Here is a 23,611-nt window from a genome sequence, read left to right on the forward strand (position 1 = left end):
TCCCCGACTATGTACGGGAAACGTGCCATTTGAGCCAATATATTCTGATGCACTGCTAGGCCCCATGCAAAACTGACTCAGACACCACTTCGCTAAAAGTTTAATAACTTCTTTTAACAAAGCCGAATTGACTAGCAGTTTTCGACAAAATTGTACACAATTAAATTATATTTCTTATTTTCACTTACAGTGATAATTCGATGCATACTGTGCCACCTAGCGGTGAAAATGCGAGCTAGTGGGTTTTCTCCATATAAATTGTCGAAAAATCCCATACAAACTTCAGGTACGTTGGTCCGGTAGCTAGACTTGTCCGATTTGCTTCAAATTTAGAGCAAGTACTCCTGGTGGGACTAGGAATCGACTCAGGGGTAGGCCGATAGGGGTCACGTCCTTACAATCGTCGAACGGTTTTGTGTAATCAGATAGGTGTACTAATTTTTGTTTTATGTTTGTATACAAGAAACATAGGGCTTGGACAGGCAACCGCTCTCCTCTTCCTGCAATAAGTGTGCTGGATATGCTACACATAGCTATGCGGCGGTACGGTTTTTTTTGGTGTTGGTGTTTGTTTTTTCGTGTCGTGGAGAAGGCGGCCATCGAGGTTTTTAGATAGTGACGGACCACGGCATCGAACAGACGCCCCGAGTTTTTTTTGTTTTTTTCGGGACAGTTTGCGACGGTGACAATCCCGTTCGAAAAGTGCCGACCCGTGGTTTGGGTACTCAAGTGTTTTGGTGTCGGGTCGCCGGAAAAGGAAGCTAAGCGCCAAGGAGCACCTCGCTTCCCAGGCTAAGTATAAAGGACCCAGAAGACGCCTTTCCGCTCTCGCTGTGAGGGATCAGCCGAATGAGCCTAGCTCTCCTTCACATCTAAACGTCAAGGAGAGCGAAGCAGGGTAGCCAAAGGTGCTCCCTGGGAAGTACACTGCGGCGACTTCTGGGATCTCTCGCGGGGAGCGAATAGATCCGGCGATAATTCGCCATCGTCGCTAGGGACAACAAATTTTCGTCTTTTGCTGACCACCCGCTTTACAATGACACCATTATTGACGGTGGTTTTCACTGCTTTGTGGAAACCGGAAGTCGCTATCTTTGCTTAGAAAATGGCGAAAAAATCAATTTCTGTCTTCTATTGATACCCCCCCCCCCTTTCGAATGACACTCATATTGACAATACTTTTTGCTGTTGTGGTAACCGGAAACCGCCATCTTGGTTTTGAAAATGGCGTCAAAAATCAATATCTGTCTTCTATTGACCACTCCCTTTCGAATGACACCCATATTGATGATGCTTTTCACTGTTTTGTGGTAACCGGAAATCGCCATTTTGCTTTTCAAAATGGCGTCAATTATCAATTTCCGGCTTTTGCTGACCGTTCTCTTTCAAATAACACCCATATTGATTGTGGTTTTCACTGTTTTGTGGCAACCGGAAGCCGCCATCTTGGTTTTCAAAATGGCGCCAAATGTACATCCGTACGGAATCGGTGCCGGAATGGCCTTGAGGGAGCTGTAGAACCGTATGATTGGAAGAACTTCGCATTTCGTATAAAGCTATGAACCCAAATCGCTGGAATGATAGAAAAATATATACATTTTCTTAGGTTCTCCCGGAACAGTTCTCCGGTGGCCAAGATTGGTCCAATTCATGTCTATTGTGAAGGATCAATGGAAAATAGTCATATGTAGCACATTTCAAAACACAATTACTTAAATTTATGGAATGTTTCTTCAAAACTCGTCCGTCACCCCACTGGGATGCCGGATATACCCCAAGGGAATTCGGATTAACTCCGGAACCGGTCCACGGATTAGAACGCTACTCGGTATATAGAAACTGAACTAAATTCCAGATCTTTTAAAGCCGGTTCCATCCAATTCGGTCAAAAATTGACGAAATGAGAGCAAAATTTAAACAAAATTTTCAGAAAAATTTTAACTTGGTACTGTAAAGGTTAACAAGCTTATGGAAAGAAGGCCGGCATAGCGTAGTTGGCAAATCGATTGCCTTGTACGCAGCTCACCTGGGTTCTATTCCCAACCCCGCACATAGGGTTAGAGATTTTCTCAAAAAGAGATTTCTCTAACCCGAAAAGAGACTAAAACCTTTACAATAAAAAAAAGTTTTTTCGCGGAAATCTATATTACCTGCCTGTTCTCGACATTTTTATTGATACTCTTCACATTGTTTAGTACTACATTGTTGTTCGTAATGTGTTTAGATACTTTTGCGCAGTCGTTTTCTAACCTTTTCTTTGGTATCAGCTAGTGAAAGATATACCGTAATGATAGCTAAGTATCGTCTCTAGCAAGTTGTTGTATGTATTTATTGTATCATCTCGCTTGTTCTTGTTTGCCGTGCTAATAACTATTCTTTCGACAATTTCGACATTATAATTCAAAATTTACAACTTTTCTGCCACTTCACGAACAGAGATCCTATGTCACTTTCGTGGTATTTCTGGAATTGTGAATTCTCTCTTTTTATTTTGGAAAAATTTCTGATTCTACGTGCGGGGTTCGGAATCGAACCCAGGTGAGCTGCCTACACGGAAATCTAACCACTAATCGTGAATTCTAATGCTCACCAGGTTAGTTTAACATAAAATTCCGATTACTATCTTGCTAGGTCTTGTACCATTCATAAAATGGGCTACGAACGGATAAAAAATGGATTTTATAGCGCTTGATTGGCATTAGTTATGTATAGGAGGATGACAGTGATAAATATCCGCGACATTTTCGAATAAGACTTCACCTAACAATAAAAATCAATTATCCTGAGTACCGACTTAATAATTATTTATCTATCTAGCAACTTTAAGTTTTATGTGCATCTGTCAAATTGTCGACTTCATAATTTCACAACGACACACCCACAATTTTTAATGCAGTTATTTGAAGTTGCGGAATTGTGTGAGATGGAACTACGACAACTGTTTTCTTGTATGATTACAAAAACAAATATGTTTGCCCTGACCACGATCAAGTTCGAGCCCCAGAGTGGTCTATTTCGTTCGACCAGACAGATTTATGTCGTGTTACTTAATTTAATATTATTGATTGCGCTTAACTTTTGGCTTGTAAGATGTGCTGCGGACGATGGACTATCGCTCATTGGTGACCGTAGTAAAACAGCGCTTATATTTTATTTAATCGATTGTTGTGCCTATCCTTTGCAAAATTTCGTTACAATATGGGCAAATGCAATGAATTCTAGCAAGCTCGCTAAACTTTTGAATCAGATTATTCGGTTGGACGAAACGATGCGGTTACAGTTACTTTGCTGATCCAATGTGAAATTGGTAAACGATTTACGCAAACGGATGCTGTGTATCCTCTTGACCTACTATGGGTGCATCAACGTAGGTTTAGTGTTGTTCATAAGCTTCTCTGTTGGGAATTGGAATCTTGTTCGAACTATGTGTGTGTTTACTTTTATTGCCATTTCCAGTGGAATATATTTGGTACTATTAGCTACCGTTGCTATAGTGATGAAAGATAAAAGTGAGTGCCTAGTTTCTAAATTGAAAACTTTCAACAAATCTACAGACAAAACTGACAAAGAGGAAAAAGATTATCGAGATATAACGATCATTTTTATGTGCCAGGATGAAATACGTAGTATTTCGACGTCATTTAGTAACTACATCGGAGCACATATGCTTGTACAGTCGATAACGGTTTTATCGGAGGGAACAATGCAAGGATTTCATCTACACGAAAGTTTACTAGTTCAAGGATACTTTGGAAGAGGATTGTTAGGTTTCCTGTATGCGACCACAAATGCCGCTTGGTTATTGGCACCACTGCTTGGCTTAACGACCATTGTTTTTATTCTGGGAAGAATGACACACAAGGTTCGTAAACTGTTTATCAGAGCTCAGGGATCTTTCACTAACAGTATGAAAGCAACGTATGGTATGGTTAGATAAGGAGAGTAAATGATGGCTAGTAATTTTACTTACATAATTTCAAAAGAACAGCTTATGGTATAAAGAAGGATAATAATCCAATGATTTTAGTTATTGAATCGCTGTTTAAAAAGCGACAATTCACTGGCGGAAAGGTATGGAAAAATTTCAAAGGGCAGGATTTTTTATGTTCTGGAGAATTTGCGTACGACGGGAACGAGTCGTATGACCATTCCCTGAAGATACAAATAACTATGCCAAATTACCTTCAGTAAGATCATTTTCAAAAGTGTGTTAAATGTCCGTTATGCCAAATGACCGTTATGCCAAACGTCCGTTATGCCAAATGACCTGTACTGTAGTCACATTTCAAAATTGCCAGATGTCTGTTATGTTAAATGTTTAGTATGCCGAATGAGCTTATGCCAAATGGCTCGCTCCCCTTGCAAATGAGTGTTTGGGACTGTGAATAAAAGGCAGAACGAGTGTTTTGGAAAAATTGGCGGATCGATATTGTTTAAGGAATATACTCATAATGTTATGTTTGTTAGTCTGTGATAATGCTTTATTTTGAAGGAGTTTTGCATGAGTTGGAAACTTTTTCTCCAGATCCTTTATTTGACACGGCATTTTCCAAAAGATTTTACGTCGGAATATGTAAAAACATAGCATATTAAAAATATTAGTACAAGCACGTTAAAGGGTGACGGACATCAATTTGCATCACCAGAAAATCGAGGGCCCTCGTTTGCTTCAACAGAGAAAGCAGACGCATCGGTAGAAACTTCTTGAGGTAGGTCCTCATTTGCGTAGTCACGTATGGCGCAGAAAGTTCGCCTTGACGTTAGTCTCATCGTCCATGATGAGACAATGAGGCTTCATCAGCATCTGGGTGTACAGTTTCCGGGCCCGTGACTTTCCCACCGTCTTTTGCCGTTCGTTACGTTTGGAGCCGTCTGCTCTTTGTACGTATGCAGATCCTCCTGGTCCTTGGCTCTCTGAATAAAAGACTTGGAGAAATTCAACTTTTTGGCCATATCCCTGATCCTTGGATTCTGCTTAAACGCTTTCACCACACGCTTGTGATCCTGATGACTAATAGAACATCCATTCTGACCGCATTACTTCATTCCTTCCATTCGATGCTCAGAGTTTGTGTTGACTCACTATTCCGAGATGTTTTCCGATGTCCCGATGAGAGAGTTGAGGATTTTCCAGCTGCTTGCGCAAAATCAATTCGCGACGTTGCTTTTCAGGTAACGCAATTTTTCCAACTTTCGAAAAAACTGATAAAAATACAGTGTAAACAATACACTCTAAACTTCTTCTACCAAAATTTTCGAAGGAAAATACTCAGTGGGCTATTTTTAACAGTGTTTTTTCCGTGATGCCATTTGATGTGGGACATCCTTTATAATAATACTTTTTTTAAACAACACTACTAATTATCATCACTTTACTGTATTATTTATTTTCTAACTACTTGATTTTGAATAGTTTCCCAAATCTTGTGGTGTTTTAGTTACAGTTTAGTTTTCTTTCGATGTTAATGTTAGTCTGCAAGTTCTCTTAAGATAAGTACATATTTTCGATTGCATAACGTCCTACCCTCATAATAATTTGAAATTACGAAAGTTCCAAAATAAATGAAAGGAAAAGCTCTTGATACTCATAACACACCTGGAATAAAAATATATCGCCTTATTTCAGCTGGGCCTTGGTTGGTGTATTTCCAGAACTAGATAAAAATAATGTATTATAAATTTTGCGAAACATGACAGCCTAGCATTCGGCCGTGACTCAGTTAACACGGGTTCGATCAAATAAGGTACGAGTTATCGTTAATAACTTCAACCAAGGAACTAATATGAAGATCGACGATGTGGTAATCAAATCAGCTTTTGTCTTACTACTGAAAGTATATACTTTCGAGAGTTGTTCTACTGGAGCTGTAGAGCTAAGGTCTCTTGCTTAGTGCCAATCGCCAATTCTGAATGTGATATCTATTGTAAGGTTCAGAAATGTGCGGGACTTCGCGATCGCGTGTATCATTGCGAACAGCTCGAGCGTTTGTACGTTAACGTGGTCGATCGCGTGGGTGTTTGTATGTCGCATGTGCTAGCATGTATGTAACTTCGCGTGTATAAATTCCATTCGCATATTCGCGTGTGGTCTAGGATGATTGCGCGCGGACCGTAAATCTGATACTTTATTCTCGGTGTATGGTTCAGATGCTAGAAGAGAATCAGTTCTTCCATAACATTAGAGTTCCCGGTCATGTCACCATGGTGTTGTCTAGTGGATATGAGCGTTATTTTTTATTGGTCCAGCAGTAGGCTGGGCCAACAAAAAATTACTGCTAGGTCCGAGAGTAGGGACTTCCGGACGTAACCGATTCATGATCGCGCGATAACGGGCGTTTGTAGGTTTACTCTTGAGACCGCGTTCGTAAATTTATAAGTGCTGTAAACGTTCACTTAGTTCGCGGGGTGTTATCTTGCGTGTGCAGGTGTGCGTCGATGATTGCGAAAGTAACTTTATGTGCATAAATGCGATTTTTTAACCGAGCGGCCATTCGCGTTCTTGAATGATCGCGCGCGGACCGTGAATATTATACTTAATTTTTAGTGTAGTATAACTGAAGGCTAAGACCGAAAGTAGTAAGGTTAGTGCTGAAACATTCACTTAATCACCGGGGTGTTTTCATGTTTGCGAGACAGCGGGTTTTGGTGTGCGTGGGCGATCGCAAAGGCCTTGAGCGTTTGCATGTTAACGTGCTGAGTGCAAGAAGAAAATGAGATTCCCCATATAACTAAAGTTTCCGGTCCTGTCACCATGGAACGTGTTGTTTAGTGAGTACGAGCGTCAACATTTTCGATTGGTCCAACGGAAGGCATCTGCTACTAGGACCGAGGGTGAGGAACTTTCGGACGTGACCGACTTATGATCGCGTGAACACATGTGTTTGTAGGTCCGCGCTTGGGATCGCGCTTATGAGTGCTAAAACCTTCACTCAATCACCGGGATGTTTTCATGTTTGTAAGATTGCGGGCGAAGCTCAAGCGTTCGTATGTTAACATGTTTGTCGCATCTGCTAGCGTGTATGTTACTTCGCGTGGGAAAATTTTGATTTTATAACCATTCGCATATTTGTTTGTGTTCATGAATGATCGCACAGACCGTGCATGCTTAATTTTCAGTTTACGGTTTAGATACTAGAAGAGATTCCCCCAATATCACTAGAATTTCCGGTCATATTATCATGGAGCGTGTTGTCTAACGGATATGAGCATTATTTTATTTATTACCACTGTGCACTGATGGCATGCGTCTAGACTACTAGGTTGCTGGGTAGGGAGTTCCGGAGGTGACCAATTCATGATCCAGCGAACGATGAGACTGCGCTTGTAAATTTATAAGTGCTAAACGTTCACTTAATTACCGAGGTATTTTTATGCTTGCGAGATTGCGGGCGTAAATATTTGTAGATGATTGCAATTGTATGTTCACGCTTTTAACCAGGTTAGTATGATCGCGAAGGACATGAGCATTTGTACGGTTGGAATGAAAGAGATTGTGAGCGTGTATGAGAGAATATGCAATTGATTGTACTGGCGAGTGGTAGTATGAATCTAACTTAATATATAGTAAAAAAGGAAAAATAACATGCCGAACTAAGATAAAAAGATGCAAAAATATTAAGTAGAACCGTATAAATCGACCGATATTATTTTTGGTATACATGAGTGGTCGAAATGCAACAGATGTACAACAAAAGTAAACTAAAGAAAAGAATGCATATAACATACAGTCAAACTACTTGAAATTGCCTAAATTCCAGCAAATGATATTTCTAGAGAAAATTTTTAATAGGACGTAAGTAACAATGAGAGATTCTCTTTGGGGTCTTTCTCTTCTGTTCATTACTTGGCCATTTCAACATTTACTACTCTACTCGTTGCATAATATCCTAGTAAAACCCGTCGGCTTTCGATATGTACTGGAAAATTAGTGCAAAGTGTTGTAATGACGTCGTAATAAACAAACGAGAAAGTAAACAAAGAGAGGCTCTCAATGTTAGTTACGTCCTATTGAAAATTTTCTCTAGATTTATTTACCATTGACCATTGCATTCTATTAGGATTTTGTAATACTAAGCTGACCAGGAGTGGATGATTCAATTTGAACACGGAAAAATTGACCAACGAATTAGAAAAAAGGCAAAAATTGCACAAGAAACAAAAAATTACCCACTATTCTATCATATACGTCAGTAGTGCATCCATTCCCTGACCCAGCTGTCACAAATACTCAGACTCAGGTAAACATATGATTAGCACAGTACAATTGTACATTAGTACGAAAAGCTACAATTATTACCACACTAACACTGATAGGCTTTTTCTTTTACATTTCTTTAATGGTTGATCGTTAGTTTGGACTGGTGCAAAGCATAAAAAGGCCCATAAGTCCTCTCGGTCTCCTTGATGCACTACTATCGAGGCGTTATGCAATAACCATCTTAAAGCAATTGTATATCAGAGGTTTATTGAAACTGAAGCACGAAATATGCTTGTTGATGTTTGCAATACCGTCAAACCCATAAACCTAGGGAAGGGATAAAACTAAGTGGTTCACTTTCTAGTAGTTGGGATAATAATAAAGTAAGGTTTTCAGTTTAGCTAATTTTGCATCGTTCAATTTTTTTCATACCCTTGTGGCGAAAATAATCGATATTTTTAGTTGTAGGCCCAGTTTGCTTTCTGCTCTTATTTTTTCTGTTCGAAATTTTTTGATGCTTTTTCTTTTGCTAGTTTGTCTTGTGTAAAACTAATATTTAAATACGATATAATTTAAACATTGTCTCGTCATTAGGTATTTTATGCACCTAATCAGTCTTCTGGTGGCCGGGCGCCCATAGACGCCTAAAATCTTGAATCGCGTGCGAATTCCAGAACAATTTCGAATCCGTATTTTTACTAACAATCTTCATCGTTCCGTAACACTCGTGGAGTGCGCAGTAATAAATACGGCCTCTAGTAAAAGCAAGTGTCGGACTAACATTCCTTCCATTTTCTTACTGCGATCTACGTTGGGGCCTGGCTGGCGCCGGTATAAACAAAAAACTTGATATTACCAGGAGTTGTACATTGAAGGATGATTTGTTAGTCTCAGGCATTATCTTCTATAGATTCTCTGTGAGATTTCAGCAAATTCCGATCGATAACGGAGTAGCAACCAGGGGTGTTCGCACATACTTAAGCTCAAGCTAGTAATTTTCTTACATATTGCAATCAATACGTTATTATATTGTGCACTAAAAACAACCAACAACCTCATATCTCAGCTTAAACAATGGGCGTTTATTCCTCCTTCTTTATTGCATGAGCAGTCATACAGTTTTCGGAGTTTTCATCTAAACTATGAAATGAAAATATTTTTATTTTTTATTTATTGCGAGAAAGCGATGATTGAGCAAACACCTATAAATGAAAATAGATTTAGTATAGTAGAGTACAGGACATTGATGGAGCATTACAGGACAATGATAAATAACCGCGACATTTCCGAATGATACAATTGTTTACATTAGTGACATCCCCCTACTCATAGATCACGATTAAACGCAATTATCTTGAGTGTCAATTTTCTAATATTACGATGTCATTCTTCAACAAATGCCACTACGAGCAGTTGCAGAATTGTGTGAGATGAAGCTGCAACATCTATTTTCTTGTTTGATTGCAGAAACAAATATTTTGGCCCTAACCACGGTTAAGTTTGATTCCCGAAGTGGACTATTTCATGCTTACAAAAAAACTTGTCTCGTGTTATTCAACCTGTTTATACTACTTGCATTCAGCTTGCATCTTGTACGACGAGCTGTGCATGACGGGTTGCTCATTGGTGACCGTAGTAAAACAGCGCTTGCATTTCATATAGTCGATACCTGTGCATACCCGTTACAAAATTTTATAACAATAGGAGCAAATGCAATGAATTCTAACAAACTCGCCAAGCTTTTGAACCAGCTTATTGAGTTGGATGGAACGATGCAGTTACAACTACTTTACTGTTCCAACGTGAAATGGATAAATAGCTTACGCAAACGAATGCTTAACGTCCTTATGATCTACTACGGACTCATCAATGTAGGTTTGGGGCTGTTCATTAGTTACTCCATTGGCGACTTGTATCCAATGTCAACTATGTTTATTTTCACTTTTATAGCAATTTCGAGTGGTATATATCTGATACTAGCAACAACGATTGCTATAGTGGTGAAGCATAAAAGTGATTTTTTATTTTCAGTGTTGAAAACCATTGGCAAGTGTACAGATGCTTTAGATAAAGGAGAGAAAAATTGTCGAGTAGTAATTCACACTTTCATGTGTCAGGATGAAATACGTCGTATCGTGGTGACATTTAGTGATTACATTGGGGCATATTTGATTGTACTAACGATAACAATTTTATCTGAGACAACTATGCAAGGATTCCATCTACATGAAAGTTGGCTTGTGGAAGGATACTATGGACAAGGATTAACAGGTGGCTTGTATTTGACTGCAAATGTGGCTTGGTTAGTGGCACAACTGATTGGACTTCTGACCATAGTTTCTGTTCTTGGAAGTGTGTCCAACAAGGTTTGTAATTTGAATTGCTATTTTTTAACAAGAAAACAAGATATTTATTAACTTGCGGTACAGACTAGAGTTTGTTGCAGATATACCCGATTTAACGTACATTTTCTGGGCCATGATTCTCCCTAAAGAGAAATCTGGTTTAAAACCACGTTGTGCGTGAAGAACACAAAGCCTAACTACAGGGGTTGCGTTTCGACTTCGAAGATAACATCAAATATAATATATGGAGCATATGTATTACTACTCGGTTTGCGTAACTTCCTTAGTTGATTTGACACAATATAAATATTATTTATATTGGATACTATTTGGAAAGCCTTTTCATTGTCTAATCCAACACTCTCGTCTTCTTGATAAAAATAGATTTCACAAGCATTACACATACGATATGATGAAAGAGATAAATAACCACAACAATTCCAAATGATGCAACTGTTTACATTAGTGACATCACCTTTCTCGCAGGCCCCGATCAAACGCAATTATCCTAAGTGTTGGCTTTATAATATTAGGATGTGACAATTTTTGTAACAAAAAGTTACTATTAGAAGTTGCGGGATTGTGTGAGATGGACCTACAGCCACTGTTTTCTTGCATGATTAAAAAAACTAATATGTTCGCCCTGACCACGATTAAGTTTAACCACCGCAGTGGTCTATTTCATTCTACTAGGAGAACTTATCTCGTAACATTCAACATGATTATGATACTTGTGTTTAGCATATGGCTAGTAAGACAAGCTGTGAATAGAAGACTGTCGTTCATTGATGACCGTAGTAAAACGTCGCTTGCATTTTACGTAGTCGATTGCTGTGCATATCCATTGCAACAATTTATAACAATAGGAGCAAATGCAATGAATTCCAGCAATCTCACGAAACTACTGAACCGGATAATTCTATTGGACGAAACGATGCAGTTACAACTATATTACTGACCCAATGTGAAACGGATAAATGGTTTACGCAAACGAGTGCTGTGGGCCCTTCTGTTGTACTACGGTTGGTTTAATTTAAGTTTGGGATTGTTAATTAGCTACTTTGCTGGTAATTGGATTCTTCTTCGACATATGTGTGGGTTCACTATTATCGCCCTTTCAAGTAGTATATATCTGACACTATCCATAACAATTGCAATAGTGGTGAAAGATGAAAGTGATTTCCTGTTTGTAGTGTTGAAAACGTTAGATATGTGTCCCGATATATCAGACGAAAGACAAAATAATTATCAAGTTATAACAAATATTTTCATGTGTCAGGATGAAATACGTTATATTGTGATGTCCTTTAGCAATTACTTCGGGGCATATTTAATTGCCCAGACGATAACGGTTGTGTCTGAGTGCACAATGCAAGGATTTCATGTACATGAAAGTTTACTGACACAAGGATACTTTGGAAGAGGTTTAATGGGTTATCTGCTTGCAATCGCAAATGTGCTTTGGTTGGTAGCCCAGCTAGTTGGACTGATGACCGTAGTTTCCAGTTTTGGAAGACTAGCAAACAAGGTGCGTAAAGTGAATTTAGTAATCACTCAGTAGATTTTTAAAACTGTATAGCTAAACTTGAAACTTTAAGTCTCGAAAGCTGCACATAAAAGGAGCGTCCCAATTCACATAAATTTACATTTAAATACACGTAAAATGTGAGTTGCTCGTCTTTCTCCAGTTTGTTCAGTCTGAGTTTAACATAGAAAGAGTCGCAAAATTTTGTTTCACATATCAGAACATGTAAAATCCTATTATCAGATAAGAGAAATTCCACGATGGTCCGTCTGAAAATCTCTAAAATCGTGACCGACCAGCTTAGATTCCGATAAAACTTTACAGGTTCAACCGAAATGAAAGACCAAACATTTTCCACAGTCAGTAAGATTATATTGACTTAAGCGTAATTTTTAAAAAAGGGCGTAAGCGTTTCTACATGCAATAATTTCATTTTTTTATGTTCGATTACACTATTTTATACAGTAAAACTATCTGAGAACGAGTTACAGATAATGAATACTTCTGCACGAAAAAATATACACTGAAAAAAATGTTGTGTCATTTTTCACAAAAACAAAAATTTATGATAAAAATTTAAATTACAAAAAACTCATTTTTTCTATTTTGTTAAAAAAATCTAAAGAGAAAGGAAACATTTTGAATGTGGTTTGATGATGGAGAAATTATCAGCAAAAAAGTTTTTCTAACAAAAACTTTATACATGTTTTTGAATTTCATGCTAATTGACATACAAAACTGTAATTTTATTACAGAATATAATTCTAAGTATTATTTTAAATCAAAATGCATTTAACAAATATCTTCCAAAATGCGACAGTTTTCGAGATATTTGGAATTTTGCTCCAACAAAAACAATTAATTGATGTAATTATGTCCTTTTTAAAAGTTATTCGCGTTACCCCATCATAAGTTGTGAAAAGTCTAATGTTTATCGTTTTGAAGACATAAAAGAAGCTTTTTCAGTGTATTTGGATCATGGAGAAGCTTTTAATAAAAAAGTTTTCCTAACAACAACTTTTGACAAATTTTTATAATTCATACTATTTGCAGTCAAAAATACAATTTTATTTTTGAATATGATTCCAAACGCCAATTTAAATCAAAATGCTCATAACAAAAATTTACCGAAATGTAGTAGTTCTCGAGATATTTTAAATTTTGTTTTAACAACACAATTATTTTGTTTTATTACGACCTTTTCAGAAGTTTTTTGCGTTTCTCCATCAACAATAATTAGTTTTTCGTAAGCCCCATAACATTTCCTATAACTTTCCCATTGACATCAAGGCGATATTGTAAATCATTTGAAAGCTATGCAAAAACAACCAAAATATAATTCAACTATATAGTTTAATCATCAGATCCTATGGACATTACTGTGCGTGAACAATTGTTTCCTTCCAAATCCGCTTCCTGGACCACTGTGCACTGTCCAGTCCGTTTACCTCGGTTGAAGTTTCTTTGTAACTTTTCTAGAGTTTTGTTCCACCATGACGTGTCCTTACTGGATGTACACATTTTAGCTGGACATCTTCTGTTATAAGCGTCCATAAGTTTAGATGTTACAAGTTTTGATGAGATCTCTAAGTCTTCTTTGGTTTGAATTTCGACTTCAAAACATGGAGTTGCACTCAGTGGTTGAGAGCAACACAGGTTTGAAAAATATTAGTCATGTAAAAAGGTGATCCTTTCATGAGCAAATTAAACTATATTCTTAAAGATCGAACAGGCAATTATTGCATCACTTGCCACTGACTATAACTTTTCCCGTACAACAATAATCAACTAAATATTGCATAGTTTGAAGTGTACTATTTACATGTTGTTACTCGTTTATTTGACCCGAGAGGTATCTTCCTCCACGATCAGACCAACAACAGATATTTAGACTGATCTTAAAAGCAATAGTCAATGTTTACCGTTGATTCAAAAAAACCTTTCTTTTGTTGTATATAGCAAGTAATGTGGAATACATTCTCCTATGTTGCATTACATTTTGTTCTGTAGAAGTTGTGGCCGGTTGTGGTTTCGATCGCACTAAGAACATTTTTATAATATCATACAACTTGTATTATTTAAGTTGAGCTTTAATACATTTCACAAATATAAATTAAATTAATTTTCCATAGTGCGTTAAAAGAGTTTTCAGTATTCGTATAGGATCAGTTAAACTACACTACCTGTCAAAAGTCGGGGATCGCTTCAAAAAGTAGTATGAATATTGCAACACCTCAAAAGGGTATATTCAGGATGCTCTATCTCGAGATCCTGATGATCTACATAGCTATTCTGTTCAGCAAAGTTGTTCTAAAGGTCAAGGCGGTTCGGTAAGTTCACGATTTTGGTTCAAAATTTTGTCACTACGTGGCGCTAGTGTACATGTTAATTGCTGTAGTTTGGCTTGTTTTATCTTTTTTCCTAACGGCGTACACAGTTCGTGTCTTTAGCAAAGTTAAAAAAGAAATGGCAGCGTGTATGATAGTCATTTTAATTCGGTACAGTGTTATCACGTGGCTCTAGTTTATATGAGTAATAAGCTATTATAAGTTCGTTCCTTCAGATAAGTTTACAACAAAACAAATACCATGTGCGGAACCCGGCTACAACGGGATGCCAGTGTACATGCGAAATAATGATTTATTGAATACTATGTTGCGTTTCGGCTTCGCCTCTTCAGAAACCGACACTAACGTATTGTCGGAATAGATTAGCGCCGGCTTGACGCAAATCCCTTAAAACTAAAACACACTATGTGTTTCAATCAAACGACTGATCAAACGTGATGTCCCGTTCGAGCAGAAGTTCTGTTTATGCCGAAGAGACACAGTGAAGCCGAAACTTGTCTTGGCTTAGCAGGCCTATGCGAAAGCACTATGCTATATTTCACCCTAGGGAGTAAAATTTGGTAAAAACCAAAATTTCCCACTAGGGTGAAAATTTGTTGGTAAAAACCAGTCTTTGTACAGGAGGGCACAAATCCTTATTTCATACTATGTTGCGTTTCGGCTTCGCCTCTTCAGAAACCGACACTAACGGTTTTTACCAAATTTTACTCCTTAGGGTGAAATATAGCATAGTGCTTTCGCATAGGCCTGCTAAGCCAAGACAAGTTTCGGCTTCACTGTGTCTCATCGGCATAAACAGAACTTCTGCTCGAACGGGACATCACGTTTGATCAGTCGTTTGATTGAAACACATAGTGTGTTTTAGTTTTAAGGGATTTGCGTCAAGCCGGCGCTAATCTATTCCGACAATACGTTAGTGTCGGTTTCTGAAGAGGCGAAGCCGAAACGCAACATAGTATGAAATAAGGATTTGTGCCCTCCTGTACAAAGACTGGTTTTTACCAACAAATTTTCACCCTAGTGGGAAATTTTGGTTTTTACCAAATTTTACTCCTTAGGGTGAAATATAGCATAGTGCTTTCGCATAGGCCTGCTAAGCCAAGACAAGTTTCGGCTTCACTGTGTCTCATCGGCATAAACAGAACTTCTGCTCGAACGGGACATCACGTTTGATCAGTCGTTTGATTGAAACACATAGTGTGTTTTAGTTTTAAGGGATTTGCGTCAAGCCGGCGCTAATCTATTCCGACAATACGTTAGTGTCGGTTTCTGAAGAGGCGAAGCCGAAACGCAACATAGTATGAAATAAGGATTTGTGCCCTCCTGTACAAAGACTGGTTTTTACCAACAAATTTTCACCCTAGTGGGAAATTTTGGTTTTTACCAAATTTTACTCCTTAGGGTGAAATATAGCATAGTGATTTATTGAACTTTTTACATCCAGTGTTTCCAAATTAACTCCTGAGGAGGGGACTTGGAGCAATAGCCAACGCTGATCAATATGACCTAGCCAGCTCAATTCCCGAACTAAATTTAATTCAAAACCACCTATTGATTATTTTCTAGGAGGTAATGGGCGACTCCTGGAGAAATTATTTTGTGAATGTCGAAATCCCATGCAAACTTTAAATCGTGGGCGCAAAAATATAGTTTCACCGATCGAGCTAAGACTTTGCACAGTTGTTTCAAAGACCCGAATGGTACCCAAAAAGTTGCTAGGAGCAGAAATCTAATTTTCGTCCCACAATGCACTGCATATGTATTCATTCGACACCAAACCAATTAATGGCAGTACACTAAGCCCGATATTCTTCTCGCTGTTCGCGAATGGTGTTCTCTTTGTTTTGAGACGTTTAGTTATATGTAAGATGTCCAATGCATTTGACCAGGTCTGGCAATTCAGAAGGTAAAGCGTTGGTCTCTTAAGCCACTTGTCGTTTGTTCGAGTGCCAATCAGGAAGAATTCTTAGTTATCTGTAAGATCGTAGCACTGACCCTGGAATTGTCCTGCACAATAATAATCAGCTTCGAAGTTTGTCGAAACAGAAGGTCAAATTCAGCAACGGAATGTAGTACGAAGGCTTTGCTTTTTACCGTGATCCTTTTTACTTCATTGTTGACTGATGTGCATTAGAGTAGGATACGGTTATATGAAAAAAATTTCGCTCCGAGTAACTTTTTGGGTCCCATTTAGCTCCCAGAAACACTCTGCAAATTTTTAGTTGAATCGGTGAAACTAAATTTTTGCGCCCACGGTTTAAAGTTTACATGGGATTTCGTATGGGGAAAACGTCTTTTGCAAATTAATTCTAAATAATTAAATAATAGATGTCCGATTTTTATAGGAAATTTGTCAAAGAAACAAAGTCTAGAAGACCGCGAAACGAACTCATAGCATCACTGCTGCTGATGGCCGAATTATATACAAAATCTTTAACTTTCTCTTATTATGCACTAAAGAAGACTCAATTTATCCCTCAAACCTCTTGCGAAGTGGCCAAACAGTATAGATAAATGATTTAGACACGTTAAGAGAAGATCAAAACACATAATTAGGCAACCAACAACAGTGGTGCTAGAAAAAATGAATATTTTATCAATCGTCAGGGCATCAATTGGTTTCAGCTTAATAACTTTTTTTCTCAAGCGTCAGATCGTTTCGTAGTTTTCGAAACGTTGTTTCTTTGTTAAATTTCCTACAAAAGCCACACAACGGTTTATTTTTAGGAAGCAATGGGCGACTCCTAGAGGAATTGGTTTTGTGAAAGTTAATTTTCTCATATAAAATCCCATGTAAACTTTAAACAGTAGCCGCAAAAATATAGCTTCAGGGATCGAGCTAAGAATTTGCACCGATGTTCTAGGACCCAGATGGTACCCAAAAAGTTGCTCGGAGCTGGAATCCATTTTTTGTCCCGCCCCGGACGAGATCGGACTTAAGTCCACATATGAATGTTATGCGATATTCTCGCTAGTATTTTTCGCTCCTATCAGCTGAGCCATCAGAGAAATTTTTGCGAGATTTTACGTGATTTGAACGTAAAATGAATTTTTGGCAACTTTTTGAAGGGCACAATTCAAGTGTTTTTGCATAATTTGACCATAGGAACTACGTCCGGTTATTTTCGTTTTTCAAAGAAATGGCTGATTTTATGCATTGCATTACTTCACCGTGATAAAATTACATCGTAAAATCGCCAAAAATAAGTCACTAGTTGGTTTTGTTAGTGTTTAGATAACTGTTTGTCATGAATTTTTATTGAATTCGAACTTCTAATGCGATAACAACAACGACGCCCGTGATTGCCCGCGATCACACCATACTCATTCGAAAGCTTTTAATTTTCTCTTTAAAATGAGTATATGCTAGTTTTGCAAAAACTTGCGATAAGCAGTCAAAATTTAAAAAATCTGTGAATGGAGACGCATGGTTATTACTGATATTGAATTTAAATAATCACTTTATAGCTAGAATAATGACACGAATACATGCATAACTTTCAAATAGCATTGAGACCATGATCTACAAGGGTTTTACTAATGATCAAGAGTAAGGAGCCGAATCGGAAGTATGATTTTAGATGGTAGAGGTATTAAGAATATTTGAAAATCAGTAAATATTTTCAACCATCTGAAATAGGTTATAAAAGGTTTCTAGAACTATTTCTTGCTAACTTGCGCAATAACTGTCAAATAGAGTGAACACAGTTGAGTTCTAGTCATTTAGTGAGACTATTTTGATCCGAATTGGCTTAGCACTGATATAGCTTAAGGGTATGCGATATTATCCAAATAAAATAAGACAATTTTTAAATGAACCATTTACGCCAGGCATTGCATTTATCGCTCATATGAGTAAATGCGCCCGGATAGTTTGCTACTGCGACAATAAAAGCTCACATTTTCACACGAAAAGTTATTGGCACTCACACAACTTCTCCGGATAAATACAACATGTTATTTCTCCGGATAAATAAAACAGCCGGAGAATGAGTGAATGAGTTTATCACGGTATCCTTTTTGCGTTCCCTGCTTTGCTGTCGTTATTCCAAAACACGATAAAACAAGTCTATCATACTTCTTTGCCGGTTTTCTTTGTAATTGAGTGTATTTTTTGAAGTTTTTATTAATTTCCACGAAATTAAAATTTTATCAAGTCAAATAAATTTTATCCGGAAAATCACGCTCACGCTATTTGTGGAGACGGAGAATTTTGCGACTCATCTTATCTCGGTAAAGTTGGACATCGGATAAGCTACTTCTCGCGTGAGTGAGAGAGAATTACAATCCCTGGTATACACGAAAAAAGGGTTTTGGATTTATTTTCATTTAAGATATGAAATAAGCAATCTGAGTAACGTAAAACATATCTGCAAAAAAAATCGTTAACCATCTTGTTGATTAGTGAATGTAATTAAACATTCCACTAAGACGCTCAAAATGTTTGTTTTGAAAATGATAGAAAATGTAGCTTTCATATCAAGTAACCCACTAATGAATTAAATATTCCAAAATTAGTCGAACACATCTTATTTGATTTGTAAAAACAAAATAGTCATTTCTGAAGCCCTATAATGATATGTCAATTAATTCGTTCAATATGGAAAATAAATTCCAAAATTACTATTGAAAAAAATCAATACTTACTTTTTATCCACTCTAATAAGTAGTAAAGTTAATTGCTATTTTTATAATTAAAATAGAAATTCAGCGCGCAAAAACTTCTTTAAAAAAAATTTGAACAAAATAATTTTTTGAGCCCTAACGCATAATGATTTTGTTTACATGAATTAATATTAAAAACGATTTAGCACACGAAAATTAATACACACAAATTTTAAGAACGATTTAGTATCAAAAACGAATTCAGCGTACCAAAATTACATAAAACCGTCCTATTTGAACCGATACGGCAAAGTTTGGACTTTAGTCTACCTTTTGTTCTAAGTCGTGCCACTGTGCACCCTAATGTGCATTTAGTTGGCTGGCGCCCTTAGGGATCATCCATAAATGACGTAGATTTTTTTTTAGTAATTTTTAACACCCCCTCCTCCATCGTAGCATTTCGTCACAAACCCCTAAATACCTTCTGGCAATTACGTAGCTTGACAGTAAACCTCCCCCCCCCCCTTGACCCCGTAAAAAAATAAAAAAAATAAAAAACGATGTTAGTTAGATGAAACGGGTAAAGCAACGTAGCATGACATGACCCCCTACCCCCCTGTCGTCACACATAATCACAAAATACAAAATACCCCCCTCCCCCATATAATGCTACGTCACTTATGGATGATCCCTTACTAAGCGACATGGAGCCATAGGATTGAAGCAGCAAAGTGTAGATTCGACTGCCGTTGAACGATTGATTTGACTTACCACGTTATGAAAGCTGTTGTCGTTTATTGTACTAGTCAGCATACCGATAGTGATTGCATTGCATTACATATATTATATTGAAAAATGACAGCCGTGACAATTCGAAATGATGTTACTGTTTACATTAGTGGTATCACCACATTCACAGGTCACGATCAAACAATTACTCAAGTGTCAACTTTATAATTTTTATGACGACCAGATATTTTCAACTGGTACCACTATTACAAGTTACGGACTTGTGTGAGATGGAGCTACGTCAGCTGTTCTCTTGTACGTCTTTCATAACTAATATATTTGCACTGACCACTATCAAATTTGACCGCCGAAGAGGTCTATTTTACTCTTCAAGAAACTATTATCTCGTATTGCCCAACATCATTATGCTACTTGCCGTTAGCATATGGCTTGTAAGACGAGCGGTGAACGATGGTCTGATATTAATTGGTGATCGAAGTAAAACAGTGTTTGTATTTTACTTAGTCGATACCTTTGCATATCCGTTGCAACATTTCATAACAATGTGGACAAATCTAATTAATTCTAGCAAGCTTACGAAACTTTTGAATCAGATACTTCAGTTGAATGGAATGATGCAATCGCAATTGTTTTACAAACCCAATGTGAAACGTATAAATAAATCACGGAAACGAATGCTGAGTGTCCTTTCGTTCTACTACGGAGGCATCAACGTAGGATTAACGTTGGTTATTAGCTACTCCTCAGGCAGTTGGATTCTCAGTCCGAGCATGGCTGTTTTCACTGTTTTCGCTGTTTTGAGTGGTACATATCTGATACTATCAGCAACAATTGCTATGGTGATGAAAGATAAAAGTGACTTTCTATTTGCAGTGTCGAAATTTACGGATAATTGCAAAGATGCATCTGACAAAGAACAAAACTTTCGAGTCATAACGAACATTTTTCTGTGTCAGGATGAAATACGTAGTATTGAGATGACATTTAATAATTACATATGGGCATATTTGGTTGTACTAGCGATAACAGTTGTCGCTGAGGGAACTATGCTAGGGTTTTGTCTACACGAGAGTTTTCTGGTGCATGGATATTTTGGAGCAGGATTAGCAGGTGAACTGTATGCGACGGCAACTGTGCTTTGGTGGTTAGTCCAACTGGTCGGACTGGTGACCATGGTGTTTATTCTTGGAAGCATGGCCCATAAGGTTCGTAATGTGAATGTTGCAAACATTTCAGCTAGTAACGAATTTCTATAACCTAGCGGTGTTGATAATTTTCATGTTTACTCGGTACAGGTGTACAAATCTTAATGTGTTATTATATTAAAATATAATCCGATGCGTTTTTTGAGTTTGAACAATTCATGAACTGTTTTCATAATAAGATTTACAGATGTGTGCTTTGACATCTTTTGTTCGGCAATAATGTAAAAGAATTGATTTATTTTTACATTTATTATAAGTATAACAGTACTATTATCATGTAATTTATTTCACTTCTGTTACTTGAATATAAATATGTTTTTAGCGGTACAATGATATTTTCCAAGGTGAAGTGCGACGCGAAAACAAAACAGATGAAAGAAAATAAAGTTCAAAATATTCACAATGACAAGACAATTATTTGATCTTTGAACACGCAGGGCATATATTTTTTAATGCTACATTATTTTGGGTAGGCCCTATGTCAATCGAGGCTGTATCGTGATCAGTGATGCACCGTGGGTTTTTTCGAATTTATGATATTTTTAAGAATTTAACATTTTTAAGAATTTTACATTCGAGCGAACGAAAATTAAAATCGCAAGGATAGAACACTAAAAATCGAATATAAAAATCAAACGTAAAAATCGGACTACTTCGGCAAAAGAATCACTTGGATAGTTCTCACCCGAAAAGTAGGCAAGGGTGAACATTAGAGTGACACGAAAAAAATGACCCCTATCGGCCCACCCCTGAGTCGATTCCCAGTCCGACCAGGAGTACTTGTACCAAATTTGAAGAAAATCGGAAAAGTCTAGCTACCCGACCAACGTCCTGAAGTTTGTATGGGATTTTTCGACAATTTACATGGAGAAAGAAACACTTGCTCGTATTTTCACCACTAAGTGGCAATGTATGTATCGTATTATCACTGTAAGAAAAATAATATAATTGTCTACAGCTTTGCCAAAGACTACTAGTCAATCCGACTTTGTTAAAAGAAGTTATTAATCTTTTAGCGAAGTAATGTCTGAGTCAGATTTACATGGGGTCTAGCAGTGCATGGTTGTATATCAGTACTCGATTCTCACGAACTAAACATTTTTGTGAAATAATGGTTAGGTTTATGAAAATCGGTTTAATCGTCACCGATGAACCGATGTGTGTTTGTGGTCTACGTCCACAACCCGTGAGTTCCAGAACTGTCGATAGTGCACAATATATTCAAAGAATCTTTGATTTGCCATCAGTAATCTAGACTTGCAAAAAGAAGTAATTTGATGTCCATTTCAATGGATTTTTAGCCCTTGAAATATTATGATTGTACCGGTTTATATGAGAAATTTCTATGTTTTAACCTGTAACTCCGGAACCAAATGTCAAATATGAATGAAACTCAATAGCAGTCTTTGGGAGTATTTTATCTTTCATTTGAAATCAAGTTTGTAAAAATTGGACTGGTGATCCAGCAACCTGGTAATCTGAAATGATACGGAGCACCAGAACAATTATGATGTAAGATCGTTCGAAATCCGAATGATGCCCAGTACTGGATTATCATATCACAAATAAAGGTATTGATGGAAAAAGTGGACAACAATGAACCAAAGGCAGCATGCATCCGAAATTAAGCCGAAGAATTGAAACTGATACTATCACATACTACAAAACACATTTGACGTACAAGTGGCAGTAATGAAAACATTTCACGTGAAGGTGATGTTATTAATTTTTGTTCCCGAACTCCTAATAAGAGGCACCAGTTATACCGCTGTAATGGGCCTGACCGGACCTATCAGTATGATTTTAACTTTCACAAACTTTACCAGTCAAACAGCGATCGTGTACGACCGCCAATCAATGCTATTTCGAGCGGAAAAATTTTCCTATTCTCGAATAGTGGTGTACTGTGGGGCCGTACTGTTTGTGTGCTGTTACTGGGCGATACGGTCTAGCTCGATAGCTGAAGAACAGTTTCAGCGCAAATTGAGCACACTGGAAGTAGTGATTCGATACCTGAACGCCGCATTTTTTGTGTGCGCAATTTTTTTTTCGGTTTGGAATGGGCTGATGCACAACACTACAATCGTTGGCTTGTTAAACAGTTTACTGGAAATTGAAAAGGAATTGGGACAGCAATTTAATCATGATTTTGAGTTTAAGAATCTCGTTCGATTTATTCGGGTTGTGTTTGGATTTTCGGTGTTCTATAACATTATCCTTGTAGGAGGCTTGTATGTCCTAAACTGTGTTCTTACTAACAACTACACGTTATTGTTTCCATCTGTAATGTTCTGTGTTTTCATTATTACTGGTGAAGGAAATATGTTATTATGTGCCTCCATAGTTTGGGTAGTGCAACAATACTTGACAGTAATAAACAGACAGATTACCAACAGTGTAGCGGAAATTGTTAGCTACAGAAAAGTTTTCACGTGTTTAGGTTTTCTGACCCAGCTTTTCCGTTTGAGACCAATCTTTCTGGCGTATTTCACCGGTCCTTTTCTGATGTTCACGTTGTACTGCATGATAGTTGGTAGTTTGCAAAGCTTCGACCTGCTTCAGCTAATGAGAAGAACAAATGAAATAACTCTTTCCGAGCGAATCAGTAATGCTTCGAGCACACTGTGGCTGTTGTC

General features: G+C 37.4%; 2 protein-coding genes across 5 annotated transcripts in view; one reads left to right on the forward strand and one right to left on the reverse strand.

Annotated features, from left to right (window-relative positions):
* The window catches only part of LOC131679293 (MLX-interacting protein), a 178,574-nt gene that overhangs the window by 22,245 nt on the left and 132,718 nt on the right, over positions 1–23,611 (reverse strand). The gene's annotated exons all lie outside the window — the stretch shown is intronic.
* The window catches only part of LOC131679294 (gustatory receptor 68a-like), a 75,412-nt gene continuing 72,687 nt past the window's right edge, over positions 20,887–23,611 (forward strand). Inside the window, exon 1 of the mRNA XM_058960000.1 lies at positions 20,887–20,975. Coding sequence (XP_058815983.1) covers positions 20,943–20,975 — 33 coding nt within the window. The 5' untranslated portion in view covers positions 20,887–20,942. The remainder of the gene's footprint in view (positions 20,976–23,611) is intronic.

The sequence above is a fragment of the Topomyia yanbarensis genome, chromosome 2, assembly GCF_030247195.1.
Source record: "Topomyia yanbarensis strain Yona2022 chromosome 2, ASM3024719v1, whole genome shotgun sequence".
Classification (NCBI taxonomy): Eukaryota; Metazoa; Arthropoda; class Insecta; order Diptera; family Culicidae; genus Topomyia; species Topomyia yanbarensis.